This window comes from Chanodichthys erythropterus, chromosome 23 (genome assembly GCF_024489055.1).
Source record: "Chanodichthys erythropterus isolate Z2021 chromosome 23, ASM2448905v1, whole genome shotgun sequence".
In the NCBI taxonomy this organism is placed as follows: domain Eukaryota; kingdom Metazoa; phylum Chordata; class Actinopteri; order Cypriniformes; family Xenocyprididae; genus Chanodichthys; species Chanodichthys erythropterus.
Genome location: NC_090243.1, coordinates 12,101,176 through 12,122,867, shown reverse-complemented (window position 1 = coordinate 12,122,867; position 21,692 = coordinate 12,101,176). Strand labels below are relative to the sequence as shown.

The 21,692-nt window shown below is 37.1% G+C and overlaps 1 protein-coding gene across 1 annotated transcript in view; it reads right to left on the bottom strand.

Annotated features, from left to right (window-relative positions):
- Positions 1–16,558: 16,558 nt before the first annotated feature.
- Positions 16,559–21,692, bottom strand: part of ek1 (eph-like kinase 1) — an 86,607-nt gene continuing 81,473 nt past the window's right edge. Inside the window, exons 16-17 of the mRNA XM_067378664.1 lie at positions 20,433–20,570; positions 16,559–19,447 (exon numbers count right to left, since the gene is read on the bottom strand). Of these exons, the coding sequence (XP_067234765.1) occupies positions 19,345–19,447; positions 20,433–20,570 (241 nt within the window). The 3' untranslated portion in view covers positions 16,559–19,344. The remainder of the gene's footprint in view (positions 19,448–20,432; positions 20,571–21,692) is intronic.

Genomic DNA, 21,692 nt, shown 5'->3' with positions numbered 1-21,692 from the left:
GAGGTAAATCATTAAAAGCTTAAGGTGATGGATTTCTGAAGGGGCTTAACTCTGATTCGTCACACTAGTAGAGCCTCCTTGCCTTGGTAAACACGTTAAAAAGTGAGCGAGATAAAGAGAGCGATGGTCAACAGGAAGAGATGAAAGCTTGTGTACGCGCCTCTTTGTTTTACTCAAATGTCTTTACGGATCAATTTTTATATATATAAATATATATATATATATATGTGTGTGTGTGTGTGTGTGTGTGTGTGTGTGTGTGTGTGTGTGTGTGTGTGTGTGTGTGTGTGTCAAATACGTGCTGCACAGGATGTAAGATTACCCTTTTTCCTTTAATAAAGTGAACATCCCTACTTTATTACATTCATTCTCAAAAGGCAAATGGTCTGCCTTACACCTGGAGCGAGTCAGAAAATGTATGAGAAATATATTATTTATTTGTTTTGAAAGATAACTGTAATTTCAGAACAGGTACAATAAAACTGATATGGGAAAAAACAAATCCAAGACAATAATATTACAAAGCAGTGACTAAATCCCCTCTGCTGTAAACAAGACCCGGACAATGAAATTTTAGTGCCGTCAGTGGATTATGAAGAACAGATATTGCATTTTACAGTGTTTACAAGAGGACAGTGCTGTTTATTATTTCCATAAATATATCTCAAAGAGGTCACTGTCGTATTGAATGAGGAGAAATTTTACTCTCGTGCCTTAGAATGTACAACTGCCTCTGGCCAGCACATGTAACTTCACTACAAGTTTCGATCAACAAGTAATACTTAGAATGAAAATGCTGCAGGGCGCATCACAGCCGCAGCCAATCAGAACATATCTGATGAATTCATTTGGGCCAATGAGATTATTGTGGGTAGGGAAATAGAAACCAAATTGAACTTTGTTGTGTGCTGTAAAAAATGTTTGTGCAGTTACACTAAATGAGCTCCTATATGTTGAGTTCAAATGATATCGTAGCCAGCTATAGATTCATTAAAGGGTTAGTTCACCCCAAAATTTAAATTCTGTCATTAATTACTCTCCCTCATGTCATTCCACTCTGTAAGACTTTCATTCATCTTCAGAACACAAATGAAGATCTTTTTGATGAAATCTAAGAGCTTTCTGTCCCTCCGTAGACACAACTGACACTTTGATGCTTCAAAAAGTTCATAAAGAGATCGTAAAACTAATCCATATGAATTGAGTGGTTTAGTCCACATTTTCTGAAGAGACTCGATTGCTTTATATGATGAACAGATTTAATTTAGTCTTATATTTGCATATATAAACATTCATCAACTCATGCATCAGTTGTGGTAAACTCAAGCATGTTTGCTTGACATGCGAGAACCAATGAGGTTTATTCTTGTATGTTAAGCAGCATGTTTTTCTTTTGCAAGAACCAATGAGGTTTGTTCTCGTGCATCAAGGCACATTCTGATTTTGTAGAGTTAAACACGTTCCTGGGTCAATATATTTTGCTGATCCTGGAACAATATTCTAGTTCAAAAATTTAGTCTTAACCCTATCGCCACTCCTAACCCTAACCATAAGTTATCACTAAAATCAGAGAGAATTGGGTGAATAACATTAATGTAGAAGCACCTAACCCTGATTTTAAGCCTAAACTTGACAAACAGTAAAATTGTCCCTCAAATCTGATTGGTTGATTGGAATGTTGTTCCAGGATCAATAAAGATGTTGATTCAAGTTCTTCATTTGTGTTCCAAAGATGAACGAAGGTCTTATGACATGAGGGTAAGTAATTAATAAGAGAATTTTCATTTTTGGGTGAACTAACCCTTTAAGTGTAACTAATTTTAATTTAAACAGTAGTTTTTGCTTTAAACATTTGCTCTAGCATGATAGTTGTTGACGTGCAAAAAAACTGACTGTAAAAAAAGGCAATCAGAGCTAATGCTCACTAAAGTGACCCATGCAACAGCAATGAGAAAGTGAGCTTTCCGCTCTCCCATTATTAATGGATGTGACAAGCAGGGCCAGTGGTGTGATTGCTAAAGACACCGGTCTCGTATCTCTCATGGAGGAGCTCCGGAAGCATAAAAGGAGGAGCCACAACAGTGAAGGACGAGAGAGGACCAGGCCTGGATTTTATGTTAGGTTTTTTTATGTTTGTGTGGCCGGCAGTCCCTCATGACATTTTACTTTCATTTTGTTGTTGATTTATTTTATATTATTAAAGTGTTTGAGCGTTTGCCGGTTCCCGCTTCCTTCTTCCCGTATATATGAACTGTGTCACAATGGGGTTGTGTTAGCAAATAAATCAATATATTTGAATGAATCATAATTCATTTTTTTAGTTCACTTGTATGCACTGAGTCATATTATTCGTTCACTGAACCAAACCGAACAAATGGCAACATCTCATTTGTCAAAAAACTGGGAAATATTGGGTCTCAGTCACTAATAATTGAGTGGATTATTCCATATTCTGGAGATCTTCTCATAAAAAATGTCCGCCTGGAATTTGTTCTCAACCTCATTCTAATGTTAAAGGTGTTACGTTCAGTAAAAATGACATACAGTGAGTCTCAAACTCCATTGTTTCCTCCTTCTTATATAAATCTCATTTGTTTAAAAGACCTCCGAAGAACAGGCGAATCTCAACATAACACCGACTGTTACGTAACAGTCGGGGTGTACGCCCCCAATATTTGCATATGCCAGCCCATGTTCAAGGCATTACACAAGGGCAGAACGTCTGGATGAGCACAGCTGAATCATCAGACTAGGTAAGCAAGCAAGAACAACAGCGAAAAATGGCAGATGGAGCAATAATAACTGACATGATCCATGATAACATGATATTTTTAGTGATATTTGTAAATTGTCTTTCTAAATGTTTTGTTAGCATGTTGCTAATGTACTGTTAAATGTGGTTAAAGTTACCATCGTTTTTTACTGTATTCACAGAGACGAGCCGTCGCGATTTAACACAATTCATAAACACAACTTCATTCTTTATAAATCTCTCCAACAGTGTAGCATTAGCCCGTTAGCCACGGAGCACTATCAAACTCATTCATAAACAAATGTAAACATCCAAATAAATACTATACTCACAGGAATCGATGTATGCATGATGAACACTTTGTAGAGATCCATTTTGAGGGTTATATTAGCTGTTTGAACTTTTTGTTTGCTGTTTAAGGCAGTTGAGAGCTCGCGGGGGCGGGGGAGCGGGAGATTTAAAGGGGCCGCACACTTAATCGGTGCATATGTAATAATGGCTCAAAATAGGCAGGTAAAAAAAATTAATTAAAAAAAAATCTATGGGGTATTTTGAGCTGAAACTTCACAGACACGTTCAGGGGACACCTTAGACTTATATTACATCTTTTGAAAAGGCACCTCTAGGGCGCCTTTAAAGAATTTGGAGTATTCTACATAAATGAGCGACTGTGTGGCTGAGGTTAGGCATTTACATAAAACTTACCCAAATAATCTCCACCTTTCCTAAATTTAGAATAAACTTTGGTACGAAAGTACACAGTATGCATACTTGTGAATAACACCCATTGAACGTGAATGAACGGGATGAACCGCGGTATCTCGTTTATGAAGGAATCAAATCAATCAGGCATCTGTTATGGTCGAATATCTACATAAAACTTATTTTCTCAGCCTCAGTGCATTCACACAGAAAAACACCAGTTCTAGTGCACTGAACAGCCATGGTACATCTATATCGAATTGTGAGAACTGATATTTGACGGACAGGTCAAGATGTAAACAGGCTTGATATTTGCTCATGATTCATTCTTCAATGCTGATACCAACAGCTTGTGATTTTTAGCAAGCCACCAGTCGTCTTGGACACAATCGCTGCCTTGCACATATACAGACCCCTGATCATGAAAGCGCTGTGCCATGTCATATCCGAAGCAAAGGCAGCCACACAGACGCAGCCGCATGCCTCAGTGGCGTATGAGAAGGGTGTTTAAAATGCAAACTTTAAAAAGGGCAGCACAGTAAATATCCTCTGCGGAGCGCTGATAAGGTCAACTGTCAGTCTTCAGGCACCATGAGGCAGAGAATGTGAAAATGGGACAATTCATATCCCCTCTTTAAGCTGTCATAGCAGGGCTTGTCATGCATGCCATTACATGGGGCCGGACTGTAACAAGCTCCCTGGGATGTAAAAAGATATGCACATAATAAAAGCGCCCTCGCCAGTCTGCCAGTGATTGACTGTGAGTGCAGCCGTGGGCGACACAGGGCTGTGCCCACCTATGGCTTGTGAATAGTTTTTCTATTTATAAAGATATGGAGCCTGCTGTTTTATGGCTGTGTAGAGATGAGATTTAGGGCAGGATAGCACACAAACACTCTCAAGAACGTCTCGCAGGAGCCGTGAGAGAGATTTTGATCCACAGAGGGAGAAGGGGCAAGTTCTCACTTGAAAACTTTCACTTCTTTTGCCCTTTTAAATACACACTCTCAATGTGTGCTGTAAACATGCATTGTTAGAGAGTGTTCAAGCAAAAGTGAACATGATTTAGCTGCTAGATTCCCTCAAACCATGCCTGAAGCCAGCTTGTCCAGCTGTGGTTATGAAGTATGAAGGCCAGAGATCTGTGTTTTCTAACAGTGCAAAGCTGTTTGAGGCATCGCTGATTCCTTCTTTACTCCTGCCCTCTCACAAGGCCGCAGCATGGCATTTTCTTCGAAAACGGCACAATAGCATTGTAAAAAAAAATTAAAAAAAATTAAATTGTAAAATTTTGAGTTCATTGAAATAAAAAAAAAAATTAGTTAATACAATGAAGGCGATTGACTTAATCAACAGAAACTTAAAATATTATGTTATCTGAACCATATTAATTATGTAAGTTGATTTGACAAAAATGTTTTGATAAATCATGAAAATAATTTTTTAACAGTATATGTTTTACAAGAAAATAGTATTTTCTACTCAGTTCAATGTTGCTTGCTGTTTCTTTCTAATTATTTGTGAAATTTACTGGAAAAATCTGAGTGAAAAGTATTTCCTACACCATTTTTTCAATGAACAGTACCTCAAACTCATTGCTTCTTTCGTGCACTTGTCCTCTGCCTTTTAATCTTAAAAACAACATAAAATGGCCTTCAAAATGCATTTAGCTTGTATGACTCTTTTTTTCAGAGAGAAATCATATCCATTGTATTTCAAATGTATATTTAGCGACAATAATCTAATAATAATTACAAATATTAATTTATTACTAATAGACCATTGTGGAGGGAAAACTACTAATTCAAATGTGTCAGCAACAGGACTGGCCAAAAAATGTGTGCACTGATGCCCAGGAAATCTAAACAGACATGAAGCCAGCCAATCACAGTAGAGTTTGAGAAAGTTCTTGGCTGCAACCAAATATGCATATTTTATGTTCCCAGAACATTCTCAAAGTTCCTAGAACGTTCAGAGACGGTCACGATGTGGTTCATTTAAGGGTTGGGGGACGTTATTTGGTGGACCTTCAGGGAACATTCAGGACATTCTGGGAATGTTTAGGGGACTATTACTATAGAACGTTCTGGTAACTTTTCAAAAGTTCTCTTTGTAACGTTCTTGCGTGACCATAAAATAACCAAAATAGAACGGCCCCCTAAACTCATATCGGGAACGTTATTAAATGACCATGAGGACCATGTGGGAACGTTCTGTTAATGTCCCAAATATCCTCTTTGTAACATTCTTATGTGACCATAAAATAACCAAAATGGAACGTACCTCTGAAGTCATATAAGGAACCTTGAACTGCAGCACTTGCATTACCAAAAGAGGATGTTTTAGGAACATCCCTAATGTTCTGTAAAGGTTTGGAATTTTCATCACCTTTAGAGAACTTTTAGGGAATGTTGCGTAAGGTCATGAAAATGTCGCCTTCTACGTGGGTACTTCCCTAATATATAGTAGCAAAACAGTACGTGAAAGGAATAAAACTATGGGCGAAAAGTGCCCAGATTTTTTGCGAGATTCTGAAGTTCGCATATAGAATATTCTTTTTAATAGTCGCAAAGCAAGAACTTTTTCAAAAGAATTACCTACTCATGCGACTTCTGATGCAGCTCTTGCTAGTTTTCAATGCAGTATCCATTGGAAGATCAGCAAATGGACTGTGGGGTCAAGAAGTTAAAGTTTAAATGGTTAGAATGGCTTTGTTAGCACACCCTAATGGTAAAAGCTGCTGAAACTATATCATCAGGTTTTAAAAAGCATTTTGTCTATTGACAACCATTTAAAATTAGCCATTCACATTTACATTTGGCAGACTTTTTATCCAAAGTGACTTATATTGAATTCAAAATAGAGCGCTGAAGACTTGGCCGACTAATAGTGGAATTATCATTTACATTCCGGTCTCTGGTTTCTAGTCAAAGTTGCGTATTTTCAGAGCTGATAATGTAATGTTAAACTTATAAAAAATTACAATACTCCCCATGAAAGGTTAAGTGCTGCAAGCCATGATTGTGTTCTAATCAGTCTTTGGCATAAAATTCAAGGCATATGGCGCTGTATACGAACATGCTTTTCAGATTTGCTGGTGCTCAAAATACACACTTTCCAGGAATTATTTAAGTTTATTGCTGTTGTTGTGGCAGCAGAAAGTTTTTGTTGTGGCAACAAAAGCACAACTTAACCCTGCACTGTAATGTTCAAAAAGTTTCTGTTTAATTCATTCAGTCGCTCTTTTTACCCCGTTTTAACAATAAGTTCCTTTGGAGACCAGAACAGAATAGCATACAAATGGAAGTTAGAATCCATCGTGGCGACGCTCATTGTTTTCTTATGAAAAAGGTGGATACCTAGAAATCAAACCATGTGAAAAACTGTTTGTTTTCTCATTGAATAATTGCATCACTATTGCTAACATTTCATTATATTATGGTAGATGTTTTACCAGTGCCTGATTCTTTTTTAAGGCTCTTAAATGAAGCATAGTTTTTACATCATGATGGTTATGAAAATAGCATATTTTGAATATGCTTAATTTTTTAGAATAGCATGCCCTAATGAACTGTGCACAACAACATGAGGGACATAGTATATTAAAGTAAATATGGTCAATTTTGATTTCACAATGTCTTTAAATTTGAACTTTTGACTAACGGTACAGTGTCAGATTTGCACGTTCAGGCTCAATTGTTATGCAGAGGCACAATCTGTTAATGTGAAAACAGCTCCTGTGTGGCATCAGACCCCATACATTTCATTAAACTGTCATCAGGCTTGAAACACAAGCCTGAATCGCAAGGCGCCACAGTCTAATTCTGCCCCCCTCCCACTGTCTACACTCACTGTCACTGATATTAAACAAATATTTTCACTCTGGTGGGGGGAAATCTAGCAGCAGCAGGCAGAATTCAATGTGCCTTTGTCTTGGAAGAACAAAAGCCAAAAGAGGGGAAATTAGTTTTTAGGTGTAAAAACAAGACAGAGTGAATTGGCTTCCAAGGATAACTGTTTAAGTTTGTGCAATGGTAGATTTATATGATAAAATGGACCTTGGATTGGTAGTAACAAAAAAGGTGTTTGCTCTTTTTTATTAGAGCTGCCAATCAATATAAATCGAATTAATTACATGGCTGATATATATAATATATATGATTCAAAGACATTTCATTACTGGAATGGACAATGTGATTTTACAGTATTATTTTTTATAATAAATGCTATGATTAATACTTCTAAATATTAAATTGGCACGTCCTAAATTATATATCTCCATCTTTGTTGATGCCAAACGGCGTAACTTAATCCAGCATCCGTCTTGAGACGCCCTCCAGCAGTCTTCCTCACGCTGTGCATCACAAGCAGACGATTGTGGCCCTATCTTTGTTATTTGTTTAAGCCTCATAATGAATTCTCGGATGGAAGAGACACAAATGATGATAAATTCCTGTCTCTGACTTTGTGGTAATGCCGTATTTACTAGAAGTCAATCAATTTGCCATAGCAGCGCGTCTCGGAGGGAATGCATTGTGGGAGAAGGAGCAGAAATGGAGATTGATTCTTTAAGGGTGACGCTCTCTCAATCACCCAGCTGTTGCAGATACAGACTAAAGGATGATGGATGACGCTGCGTCGTTGGTTGGCCGGTATGTCCAGTTAGGGCTAAAGAAGCACACCTGTTCTATTTTCAATCCTTCCTGTTCAAGGAAATTGATTGTGAGGTTTTCTGTTTATCCTAGTAGACCATGAGCACATATGACCTCGAAATGGTGGTCAGCCTCCATCCTCAGTATGTCTAACTAGGATTTCTGACCTTTTCGTTTCATATAAATAAACTAAAAGGCATTTATATGACAGGTTTAGTTATTAGTTATTTGAAAAATATCATTTTCTTTTACCGTCTCTGCAAAATGTTTGATAAACAGATTTTTTTTTATATCATCATGCAACAGTGGTGGCCAAAAGTGATGTCTGGAGGAGGGGATATTTGTTTTAATGACCCTACAAGTTTGATTAAACCATGAAAATATGGGGAAAATATTTGTTTAAGAAATATTAAAATATGAGGAAAATATAAACAAAGACTATAGAATAACACAAGACGTGTCACTCGTATTGTTTTGAATGGGAGAAAGTGTAACGCGCAATATAGCGGAATAAGTCCCGCCTTCTAAATAAGAGCCAATCGCCGACTGGTAAAGTCATCGCGTCACTTCAGCGGCCGTTAGAATCACCGGTTTCTATAGAAACAGTCAGACGCGCGCCTCCGAAGAGACGCGCATTTAGATCTGCGCATGCGCATTAGCTTGATCCAGCCTGAAAAATACATTTTTTTTGGTCATGATTCGAGTGTTTAGAAATTAAATTTATGAGCCGGTTGTTGTTAAATTTCATTGGTGATTTCAAATATGAAATTTTATAGTAAGGTTGGCGAACAGTTTTGGAGAATTTGATGTTTCCCCATTCAAAGAGATTGCATGATGCCCAGGATGCCCGAGAGGCATTTCAAAGATGGCCGCCGATTGAAATGACTTGTCTTAAAGGGACTTTGATATAACCAATCCCATATATTTCACTTCAATCCCATATAACTCACTGCAGAATTAAATGCGCACCTTGACTCTCGTTTCCACCAAAACTCAAAACTTTTGATGCCAAATGTCGGTTTCAATGGTGCAAAATTAGTGGAAATCTTGGACTGAAGACAATGTGAAACATGTATTGTTCTCTGATGAGTGTGAAGAAGCCCCAAAAATGCTTAACATCCGGACTGTTGCGTGCCCAGAGTGAAGCATGGTGGTGGATCAGTGATGCTTTGGACTGCAATATGGCATTTCCTACTGTGCTTGATGGGCACGTCACTGCCAAGGAATACCGAACCATTCTGGAGGACCATGTGCACTTAATGGGGGTGCCGATTTCAGCATGATAATGCACCAATACACATGGAAAGACTTGTGACAGTATAGTTTGATGAACATGAGAGTAAAGTTGAACATCTCCTATGGCCTGCACAGTCAACAGATCTAACTATTTTTGAGCCACTTTGGGGCATTTTGGAGGAGCAAGTCAGAAAATGTTTTCCTCCACCAGCATCACATAGTGATGGTCACTTTTTTCAATATGTTCTTTTGTGTTCCACAGAAGAAAGAAAGGTGGTTACATTTAATTTTGATGGTCCACTTTAGACATTCTACTAACTATAAGTAACTTTGCAACTACAAGTCAACTAACTCTCATTAGAGGATTAGTAGTAGACTGTTAGATTAGGGTTAGGTGATTAGTAGAATTAGTATAATTTTCAATGTAGTTGAAAAGTTACTTATAGCCAGTAGAATGTCAGTTGGGGACCATTAAAATAAAGTGTTAGCAGATATTAAGCAGACAGTCTACTAATACTCTAATGAGAGTTTGTTGGCATATAGTTGTATTTAGTAAAATGTCTAAAGACCATCGAAATAAAGTGTTACCAGAAAGTCAGGTTTTGGTGAGTAAAATATGAGGGAAAGCCAAAAGGAGCAGAAAATATCACATGGCAGAGAAAGACAGACTCTAATGAGGGAAAATATGATCAATATGTCCGACCTCGCGTCAATTCGGAAAGGTCAGAGATCAAGTAGGCTTAAGTTCTCTCATTAGCACTTTAAGTGGAGCATCATTTTCTTGTGTCTCTCTATTTCTTTAAGGTTAATTGAGTGAGGGCATGTCCTGTCACTGAGCTCAACATTAACATATTCTTTTCTTAAAACCGCAAATCTCTTGAGGCAGAGGGTTGGCCCCCCAGCACACATTTTAATTATATTAGAATAACTGTGATTGATGCTTTTTTTCTTTTTTTTTATCTGAGACCCACGTCGAGACTTAATGTCAACATTCATTAAGCAGCCCTGCATTTCAATGAGCAAATATTTAACCTGGGCTACGCTTTCATTATTAACTGATTCTGCCAGATCTTATGAGACCTTCTTTTTCCTTTCTCCTCCTTTGTAAATTTTTTATGTTTTCAGGACACTGAAGCATCTACCTCTCCAAGTTCTTCAGTTGTACGCCCTGGATTTGTGGTCTAGTCCTGCCTTTAATGGCAGCAGTAACAGAGGTAGCCTAAGGGATCACAGATGCGTTATAAGCAGCTCCAGATAGTCAGACTACTGTCAGAACCCACCCAGCCCGCAGGTGCACATCCACGGACATACAGCTGCCAGAGAGAACTGTCATTATGAGAGAAAAGGGAAAGCAAGAGAGATACAGACAAAGAGACAGAGGAGAAAACTGTCTATGTTCACAATGGAACTGCATCCTTTTTACAATGGTATGCTTTGGAATACCATTGAACATTAAGAAATAAATGATAAAAGTGAAATAACTATTTCTTACTAATATTAAAATGTGTTAATATTGTATATATAAAATGTTTAAATGTTCTAAAATGTTTATGCATATGGCTATTTTTATATGCACCCACTTTTACATTTTAAATCAGTTAAAAAGTAGTGCACTACTGAAATAGGGAGATGATACACCCAAAGAAAATAATAAACATGGTTATTTAGGGCCTGAGCACAGATGGTGTGAGGACCCTATTGGAATTTATTTGCATTTTAAATTGACGTTTGTGTAAAAAGTGCCTACACTTTGGGCAATTTAATCAAATGAAAACTTTTGGCAATTTAATCAAATGCAGATAACATTGAGGTATTCTGAGCAGTGTGTTTTGTAGTATACAGAGAATACACAATATATACAAAAAATGCATATATAGGCCTATTGCAGAAATGGTTCAAATTTATTTTGACCATAGCCAAAATATAGAAGATTTAGTATTCTATGAACAAACTTTATTTTCTCCAGTTCTAAATTAAACATAGGAAATTGTGTTTTCTCTCAGACTAGACAAATGAAATACAAATCGTTACCAGACATTTCAGTCTGATGCAATTTTATGCAATGTGTGTATGTGTGTACTCAGCAGTCATGGAGAGCTTTTTGTGTCACCTGTGAGGACAAAGAGTAGACTGCTTAGCTCACGCTTCGAAGAAAAATGATATCGGTTTTAATCCCCACGACTTGACAGATGCTGCGAGATGAAGGCAGCTCTCACATACACAAGAACACCATTGGATACAAAACACACTATCATAAATCAAGAGGTCTCAGGGTGCTTTTTTCAGCTAATCCTAGCCTATTCTCACATTTGTATTCCCTTGCAGGAACACAAACTGAATTTATTCATTTGGTTCTTGCCATACAAGGAGTTGCTACGGATTGAAAAATGAGCGACTTGTCTGGTGTGGGTGTCTTTGTTGTAACCATGGTAACATGTACATGTCCATGCTGTTAACATGTGCTCTTCTTGTGCTTGTTATAGTTCAGGCAACCATGTCTTCTTTTCAAAGTAACACTCTCTTAAATTTCCACTTACAAAATGCTTTTTGCAAATTTTACCCAAAAGGTTAAAATATTTCTTATCATAACTGCTACTTCAACTGAAATCCTTGAACACAAAAACATTTAACCCAAAATCATGCATTTTCAGACTGAATTTACATTAATAGGCCACAAAGTATGTAAAAAAAAAGTACACTTATAGGCCTCAACATGATAAATAGCATAACTCACCGTTCTAAAACCAATGATCTGGCTGACAAGACATCATTTTAAGGCATCATATAGGCATACTTCGAATTCAAAGCCTGTTCCAAGCACTTCTTTTGAACTGAAAGGCAGCACCACATGTATGCTTTGAGGTTAAAACAATCCCAGAACGCACTGCAACAAGCTCATTAAAAAGTGATTTTTCTATTACGAATATATCACTGTTTAATTCAGTACAGCAAAGTATGAGTAAATTATCTGTATCTAATCACAAAGTGGTCTATTTCACTCAAAATGTGTACTTTGTGGGGGGGTTTTTTTGTGCTAACTAGAGTGTGTTGTTGTTGTTAGCTTAGCAACATGCTAACATTAGCCACTACAGCTGTTCTGTTTGTAATCCTAAAATAAGAAAGACAATCAGCATTTTCCAGTCTGGATACTCTGGGTTTTCAGTTGTTTATATTTTATAGCGGCTAATGTTAGCATGCTACACACCTTAACCATGAATTTTGAAGCTGCTGTATTAAAAAAAAAAATTGCTAACAAGTTGCTATGAAAAGGACTAGCCTACAATTACCACAATAAATATGTTTACAGCTGGGTGAATCAAGCATTGTAGTCAGAGTTTATAGCAGCAACCTACGCATACAATTCAGTTTTAAGTGATTAGGATGCCGCCTTACAAGGTCGCTGAATATATTTGGTTTTGGAACAGAGATATTGACTCTAGCTGTTGGTTTTATTCTGCAGGATTAATTAAACACTGTGCTGTAATAAAATGAAAGGTGGGAATCTTTGGCTGCAGTACAGCTTGACTGTTGGCTTGCCTCCATGACTGTCTGTCCTTGAAGCAGCTTCAAAGAGGATAAATAATAGCAAAATATGTTCATTAAGTTCAACTAAAGTAGGTTAGAAGCAGATGCTTGGATTACTAAAGACTGGTCATGAGGAAAAATCATGCTATTTTCTCCAAGAATAAAACCTTGTTCTCATTTGACTCTTTTGCAAAAGTTTCTGCTTTTCTTCTTATGTCATCACACCGTTGATTAAGATCAAATGCTTGCCGTTTTTCAGTACACACACCCACACATATTATTTTTATTCCATTCATACATACAACAAAACCTGAATCAATCTTTGCTTGAATTTAATTATAAAGAACCTAGCCAAGGTAGCTGAATTTAGAGAACAAGCTCTAATAAAAACAGCTGTGGAGGAGCTTAAACTGGGAGCTGTATTTAAGGAGGCGAAACCCTCACTGCCATTCAACGAAGCCCCTCCAGATGGTGGCCCACTGTTTGAGCAGAGCATGATGGGAATAGCAAAGACCTCTGCTGTGTTTGTTTTCAGTTAGCATGGATCTCACGAGCATCTACTGGAAGAGGTAGAAGGGAAGGGAGAGAGACGAGCGTCTGACAGTCTGTTTACCTGTGTGTTGATTCACTGTCGCTCTGGGGAGTCTAGGTTCAGGAACCATTTTCTGGTGACAGATGTTCAATGTTTTCCTTGGAACGGACCTTTCGTTCCTGATATTTCTGGATTGGTGATGCTTCAAATAAAACTTAACGTATTAGTCCACTTTAAAATGAAAATTACTTTACTCACCCTCAAGTCATCCTAGGTGTATATGACTTTCTTCTTTCTGATGAACACAATCAGAGTTATATTAATAAATATCCTGACGCATCCAAGTTTTATAATGACAGTGAACGGGACCAACGAGTATGAAGCTGAAGAAAGTGCATCCATCCATCATAAACGTACTTCACGCGGCTCCAGGGGGTTAATAAAGTCCTTCTGAAGCGAAGCGATGTGTTTGTGTAAGAAACATATCCAGAACAAGTTATAAAGTAAAATATATAGCTTCCGCAAGACCGCCTTCCGTATTCAACTTACGAAAAAAGGGTTGAGTTACATTTTTTTTTCGTAAGTTGAATGCTGAAGGCGTAGGACGTATCATAAGCATTTTGAACTGTGAGAGGTGTTACACTTTCTTCTTAAGTTGAATACGGAAGGCGGTCTGGCGGAAACCTGATATTTTATAACTTCTTAAATATAGATATTTTTCTTACACAAATGCATCGCTTCAGAAGGACTTTATTAACCCCCTGGAGCCATGTGGAGTACGTTTATGATGAATGGATGAATGGATGGATGGATGGATGGATGGATGGATGGATGGATGGATGGATGGATGGATGGATGGATGCACTTTCTTGAGCTTCATACTCTCTGGTCCCATTCATTCCCTTTATAAAGCTTGGATGCATCAGGATATATATTAATGTAAGAAAGAAGAAAGTCATATACACCTAAGATGGCTTGAGGGTGAACTAATCCTTTAAAGCAATTTATTGTATGAAATAGTAATGCTATGTATAGTTTAATATTTTATAATGTTATATTATATATTATAATATACAGTATTTTTAATTTTTTTTTTCAAGTTAATGTAAAAAAAACAAACATTTTAAAAAGTGCTTGTGTAGTAATATATATATATATATATATATATATATATATATATAAAATATCAAAATTAATGTGAATTTATTAATTAGTATATATATATATATATATATATATATATATATATATATATATATATATAAAATTTTATAAATAAATTCACATTAATTTTGTTATAGACACAGACGAGAACAAAAGGCTAAAAATATTAACATATTTATTGGACACAATGTTCAAAATGCATACAATTCAACAAGAGCTTTATGAAATAATAACCAAACCGGTACACTAATCATCACAATGTTGAAAACTCAAAACAAAAGATACACAGAAATTTAGAGGTAACATCTTCAGGTACTGACCGAGGACCTGGTTTGCTAAAGTCAATGACTCCGTGACCCTTCATCGAGTTATCTAATCATGTATCCATTACTGACCTTGTACAAGCCAAAGAAGCTTTTTACACTCAGGCCTGAAGTACTTCAGTTTAGAAGTGGGTGGCAAAGTGCCTCAACATAAGTATACCAGATATGATTTAATTATGTAATGCACAGTGCGGTTACCCGTACAACAAAACAACAGTCCTGACTGGCTAAGTACAGACTGAGTTACAGAGGCCGACTGCAAAACCGTCCAACAATTTTGTAACACTGATGCTTTCGGCCACAAGAGAGTGGCTTCCTACAGTTTAATTGATCATTTCCATACGCATCATTAATATTTTCCATACAACACTACTCGTTTCGTCCACCAAGTGACATATATTTATTCTCAGTGCTAATCCTGGCTGATATACAAACCTGGCAATCAAAGTTTAAGAAGTTGTGTGTTCACTCACGGTGATGTATCCTGGCTAAAAATGTCTAGCCAAGGTCCTGATGCAATGTGCAGTAACTCAGTAACAGGTAGTGTGGACTTTGTAAACTGCCAGACCAAAGTTTGCATGATAATAACAGTACTTCACAAAATGGAACACAAACAATTTGCGTTTATTATTTCTGAAAAAATCAAAAGGAATGTCAAAAATGTTTCAAGATAATGTTTACTGCATTGAACTGTGAGTGTTTGTGTTGTGTAAATAGTGAGCTAGAAACTAAAAACAAGAAAAATGAGAACTCACAAGAAACCCAGGATTCAAAGTGAATCATTTTGGGGTGGAAGATGCTTTTTGCAGTGCTTCATTAAATTATCGCTGTTAATGTTGCCGCATGGGAAATTACAAATCTGAATAGGCACATATGTTTCAGTAATCTGACAATTAGGAATAGCTCCTAATTAAGAATTACTAAAAGCACAGAGCAGATGTGCCCATTATTACAATTATAACCTTGACTTTCATCAATAAATATTCGGAAGAAATAAACATTCTTCGTTATGGTTTCAATTAAATTTAACTCAATGAACTGAAGGAACACTTTCCCAGAGAAGTCACAGAATGAGAGAACAACACTGTTTTTGTTGCTTCTGCATAATTTAGAATGTGTCTGCCAACATTATAATACTGCGTATGAAAAAAAAAATCATGTTTGATCATTTTTATTTAGCATTTTACTTACAATAATGCTAAAGTTGTGCTTATTAAATCACCCAAATAGTTTGGCAACTGCCAAAAAAACAAACACACACACACACACACACACACACACACAAAAGAGGGTTCGGGGGACAGTATTGTCTTGTTTTCCAATAAATTGCTTTTTTTTTTTATTATTATTATTATTTTTTTTTTTTTACATCCTTAAAACAAGATATATTCATAAATATAAAATAAGATACACTACCATTCAAAGGTTTGGGGTCAGTAACATTTTTATATTTAGAGTCTTATACTCACCAGGGCTGCATTTATTTGATCAACAATACAGTAAAAACATTAACATTGTAAAATTAATACAATTAAAAAAAAAAAAAAAAAAAAAAAAAACTTTTTTTAATATATGTTAAAATGTAGTTTTGATCAATTTAACACAACATATTGGAATATGAGTATTTCTTTAAAAAAAATCTTATTGACCAGTAGTGTAGTGTACAGTAGTGTAGTAGATTGTAGAAAATATTACTTGTTTTAAAGAATATATCACAACCATTTTTTACCCCCTTCGCCGGGAGTTTGGTTGACAAGCGATCTAACCAATCATAACGCCGAATCCGCCATTTTGTCCGACAAAGCAGTCAGGAGTTAGAAGATTAACCTCGGTGGACTTGAACTTGAAAATGGTGTGTATTTACATATTTTTCGCGTTTTAAACATCATTCTTTCTCATGTTCATTCATGTTTATTTGATGCTATAAATGAACTAGTAGGAAGAGATGATCGGTTCACGAGCTGCTAGAGCTCAAGCAATCTGTCACGACACATTAAAGAGCCACAAATCGTTTTTTATTGCTCGAATTTCTTAAAAAAAATTACACAATTTGGAAGCTGGGACTTTGTTTAATATCATAAGTAACCTGCTCTATCTTGTCTGTCGACGTGTTGTCAGTGCTTTGCTCCGCGATATATTTTTCACTCTGTGTGGCCTGACAGCGCCATGGTTTGTCGGACAAAGCAACAGTAACTAAGGCATCCAAACCCCTGAACCTTTCTCACCCGCGAACTCGTACTAGATCGATGTACTCCCAGTTACGGGTTCTGACGTCACATAGCCCGCGAAACAACAATGGCAGCCCCTACGGATGCGATGTTTATGCAAGTGTATGGTAAAATAAAAGGTATAACAGCTTCTCTTGCCTTATGCGCCGTTTTCCTCCTCTGTTTCCATCAAATAAGCAAGGAGTAAGCACCTTTGGCGATAGAAATAATTGTTAATGAGCATAAGCCCCGTACGGTCCGCCATGTTGGTTTGTTTACACTTTTACGCGTGACTTTACTGGAACGCTACAAAGTCATGAGTCGTGATTTGAAGTTGTGACTTACGGGCTCAAAAACCTGCCTAGAACGCAGCATAAATTGACAAACTTTATGTATAGACCCCATTAAAGTTTCTTAGAATCCTGTCAGGAAAATAAAAGTATTATGTCATATATTTAGATATTTAGATACTTTTCTTACGTTTACTGGAAAACAAGACAAATGTAAAAATACTGAAAGAAAATGTTTTTGCAGCATGTAAATGAAGGACTTGTGATGACAAAACATAAATAAGAACACTGAAACTGAAAGGCATCTAACAGGAAGTGAATCCGTAGACGACAGAACTGAGTAGGCTGTTCTGTCTGATCTGCTGCCATTTTGAATCGTGTATCAGTGAGAAAAAAACAATCCTGAGAATGCTTAGCTTTCCCCAACACCATAAAGCTAAATTATCCATTACATTCTACAGCCACACAATCCTTGTCTGTTCAAAGCTAGAGTTGAAGGTTAAAATAAGAGTTACCACCTTGCCTTAATTTACAACTGACAAAAACCTTCAAAACACTAAGTCATTACTGTACAAATACAATAACCAACACTGTACAATGTCTCAATTTCTACTGCAATACAATCTTTTCTTCTTCAATCACACCATTTCCAAGTGCAAAACAAAGCACTGCCAAGAAACATGGGGCGAGAAACCAGAAAATGGAGGATGAACCAGCATCTGTTGTGGACAACTTTCTACACGGGATTGTGAACATGGTGCATGGAAATTGTATGCTAAAATGTTTAAGCTCCACCATTTTGTTATCAGATCATATGGAAATGTAATCTGAAGGTACCTAGTGCTCTGTAACCATCAGAGCGCTATGCTAAAGGGGGTCCAACACAAATATAGATTCAACAGTCCACCGAGTGCAGCTCCATCAACACCAAGACGATTTAGGGATAAAGTCTCCCTCGTTAAATGCTCAACACATATCTCCTTCCAACAAAGACGCCCATAGCGGCTCACGTTCGTGGTGAAACGCTTGTAATGATGCGAGATACTTTAAATATGCAATGAAATTAGAAGAAAAGCCACATCAAATGGAGTGGCTCCACATAAACGTGTCCGAAAGTTGCTGCCAGTGTGAAGGAAGGACGACATCTGCCCTCTTCGTGACATCGTCACGCTCTCCTGCCTCTGAAGCAACAATTGCTTTTCATTCCTTAAACGTCTCTCGTTTCTCTGTTGCTGCACATCGGATGTCAGAACTTGTCAAAAGTGACAAGCGTGGGCTCTCCAAACTCTGGGATCTCCACGGTGGAATTGACGTATTCCAAAGACGCTGCTGAGGGCTTGACGGGAGCAGGCCGGAGAGGCATTTGGGGTCAAGGAGCGGCCCTTCTATGTACGGTTTAAATGCGTATGTGTGAAAGAGAGATCAGTGCTTCTAAAGGCGAGCTGTCTCTTGCTGAACGTTTCTAAACTATTTCCACATACACAAGTTTTCAAGGACATCTCGCTGAAGGTTTTCTCATCCTCGCTGTTCACGTTAAGTCTCTTACTGAAGAAAATCATACTTGTATCGCTCGCAAAACAGTTAAAAGATTCACAAGACACAATCGGTGTTTCTTCTCAAGGTCTTTCTTCTGTACAATGAGGAGTGGAGCGTGATGTTCACAGTGCTGTGATGTCACATGGTGTTGATTCTTGTCCTTACTTCACTTGGATCGATTAATATCCACTTTTAAAGTCCACAATCTTTGAGCATCCAGAGCAATCTACTGCTTTAGAAGATTTCTGGATGCTGATCACAAAAGGGAAGGTACTCGCCCATTCTTCTGTAGGGCTGAGGAACTTCAGTGCTGGTAGAGAGATAAAACAGAGTCATTTTGCAGCAAGACGCTTCCATGTGGAAAGAACGCTCCCAATCTCCTCTTCGGTGGAAGCGGAACAGGTCGAGGCCGTTGAGGTGAGGCGCTATACCTGAACTTGAGTCCCATGCTGTGCCTGAAGACACTGGATACTAGACAGAATCTTTTTCTGATGGCCTGCCAGTGCTACACCCATCTTATCCAGCTCACTGTGAGAGAAATGAAGAGACAGAAGAAAATGCCTTAGCAAACGGTGGCTTTGTTTGCAATAGCATACTACTCAAACTATTTGTACAGTATGCAGATATATTGTGCATACACTCTTAAAAATAAAAGGTTCTATATTGGCATTTATGGTTCCATGAAGAACCTTTAACATCTATGGAAACTTTCCATTAATCAAAAGGTTCTTTAGATTTTTAAAATGTTCTTTACACTAAGAAAAAAAAAAAACTTCTCTGAAAGGTTCTTTGGGGAACCAAAAATGGTTCTTCTATGGCATCGCTGCCTCATTTTGGAATTTTAATTTTTGAGAGTGTAGCTGGAAGCAGATCACACATATTGTACTGAACAATACAATGTACTCCACTCAACTTTCCATTTCCAGTGTGATTAAACATAACTACAGCAATATAAACCATTTATTGATGGACTCAATATTTGATTAGACTGCCAAAATGTATATTTTTACACAAAATTGAATTAAAATCGATAACTTCCAAGTTCCTAGTAACTTGTAATGAGGTCATATGACAATGTAGCATACTACTGTTGCATACTTATTTTGATCATACTGCCAAAATGTAAATAATTTTGCGAAAATGCAAAACAATTCTATTTATTTCTGAGATAAATTAAACATGCCAAGCAATGAGCCCATATGACAACATTATAGCATACTATTGTTTGTAGCATTTAACATTGCAAACTGCATACTCTTTTACATACTTTTTAGAAAATAGTAGGCAGTATACAGTGTATAATGAGCAGTAAGCATTAATCTAGTATTAAATTTCAAACATATCTTGTCTTTTCGGAACGCCATACTACCGTACTATTTTTTCCCGTATATAAATGCTCAGTTTTATTCTCAATATGCAGTAAACTAATATACCGTTGTGAACAGTGTCTTGAAATGCAACCAAACATCTCATACTAATATAAACGTGAGGTTAATATGTAGCTGTTGTTTACCTGCTGCTGACGTACAGAACCGAGTCCAGGGTGACGTAGCCGGCGCTAGAGAAGTGTTCTTTGTACTGACCCATTTTAATCAAGTCCAGCCAGTCTTCCACTGTGCTGACCCCAGCATCAGGAGTCACTGGGTCCTCCCTGTGGATGGAGGAGGAAGTGCAGTCAGAATAGCAGCCTTATATAACCATGTCATTTCACATCTAGTATGACATGTCAGAATTGTCTTGAAGAAAGCTTTCTGTATTGCTGTGTGGGGATGTCTGATGTACACTACCAGTTTAATGTTCCTAAAAGAAGTCTCTTATGCTCACAAAGGCTGCATTTATTTGATTAAAAATACAGTAGTATTGTGAAATATTATAACAATTTAAAATAACAGTTTTCTATTTTAATATACTTTAAAATGTTCCAGTGATGGCTAAGCTACATTTTCAGCCTCATTACTCCAGTCTTCAGTGTAACATGATCCTTCACAAATCATTTCAAAACAATTGAAACATTCAAACAAATGTAATTATTCCAAACTCTTGATCGGTAGTGTACGTATCCATTTTTTCTTGTGTTTTTGGTAAAATTCCATTTTACCAAATTTATTCAAAACTCATGCTGTTTTATCAGCTTATACTTTTAACATAAGTGTTGCCATAATGTGATCATTGTAAAATCGCTCAAAAAAAAACAAATGAGTAAGAAACCAGCTTCTTTTATATGTTCAAATCTGTGTACAAGCTTATCAGAAGCTTATCATTGTCTGGACATATGAGGCTTTCCAGATCCAGAAGAGAGGCAGATTGCACCACCAAACCACATCTCTGTCACTCTCTCCCTCTCTGCTGCATAGCGTCCATTATAACACACACAATCCTGAGTAATTTAGATCTAAACCCATTGTATTTAATGGCAGGGACATGGGGCAGGGGCTTCCCAGTGATTTTTGGGAAAATTCAGTTTGCACATTTGGCTTTAACTGTGGCATGCAAAGTCTAAACAATCCAGCGCCCATCTGCCTCCTATTTGGCAGCCTTCAAAATGCAGCAGAGGGATAGACAAGCAATCAGATATCAGCCAATATCACCTCAAACCCCCCTCTCCACTGAGGGAAACATGCTCTGGAAGTAAGAAATTCGTACAGATGTACATCTGGCTTCAATCTAGATTAGCCGGATATCTGTTTCATTATTGGATTATTGTAAAAAACACCTCCGATTTTATCACACACCTGAGAAACATCATAAAGCTCTTCATGAGCTATATATTACA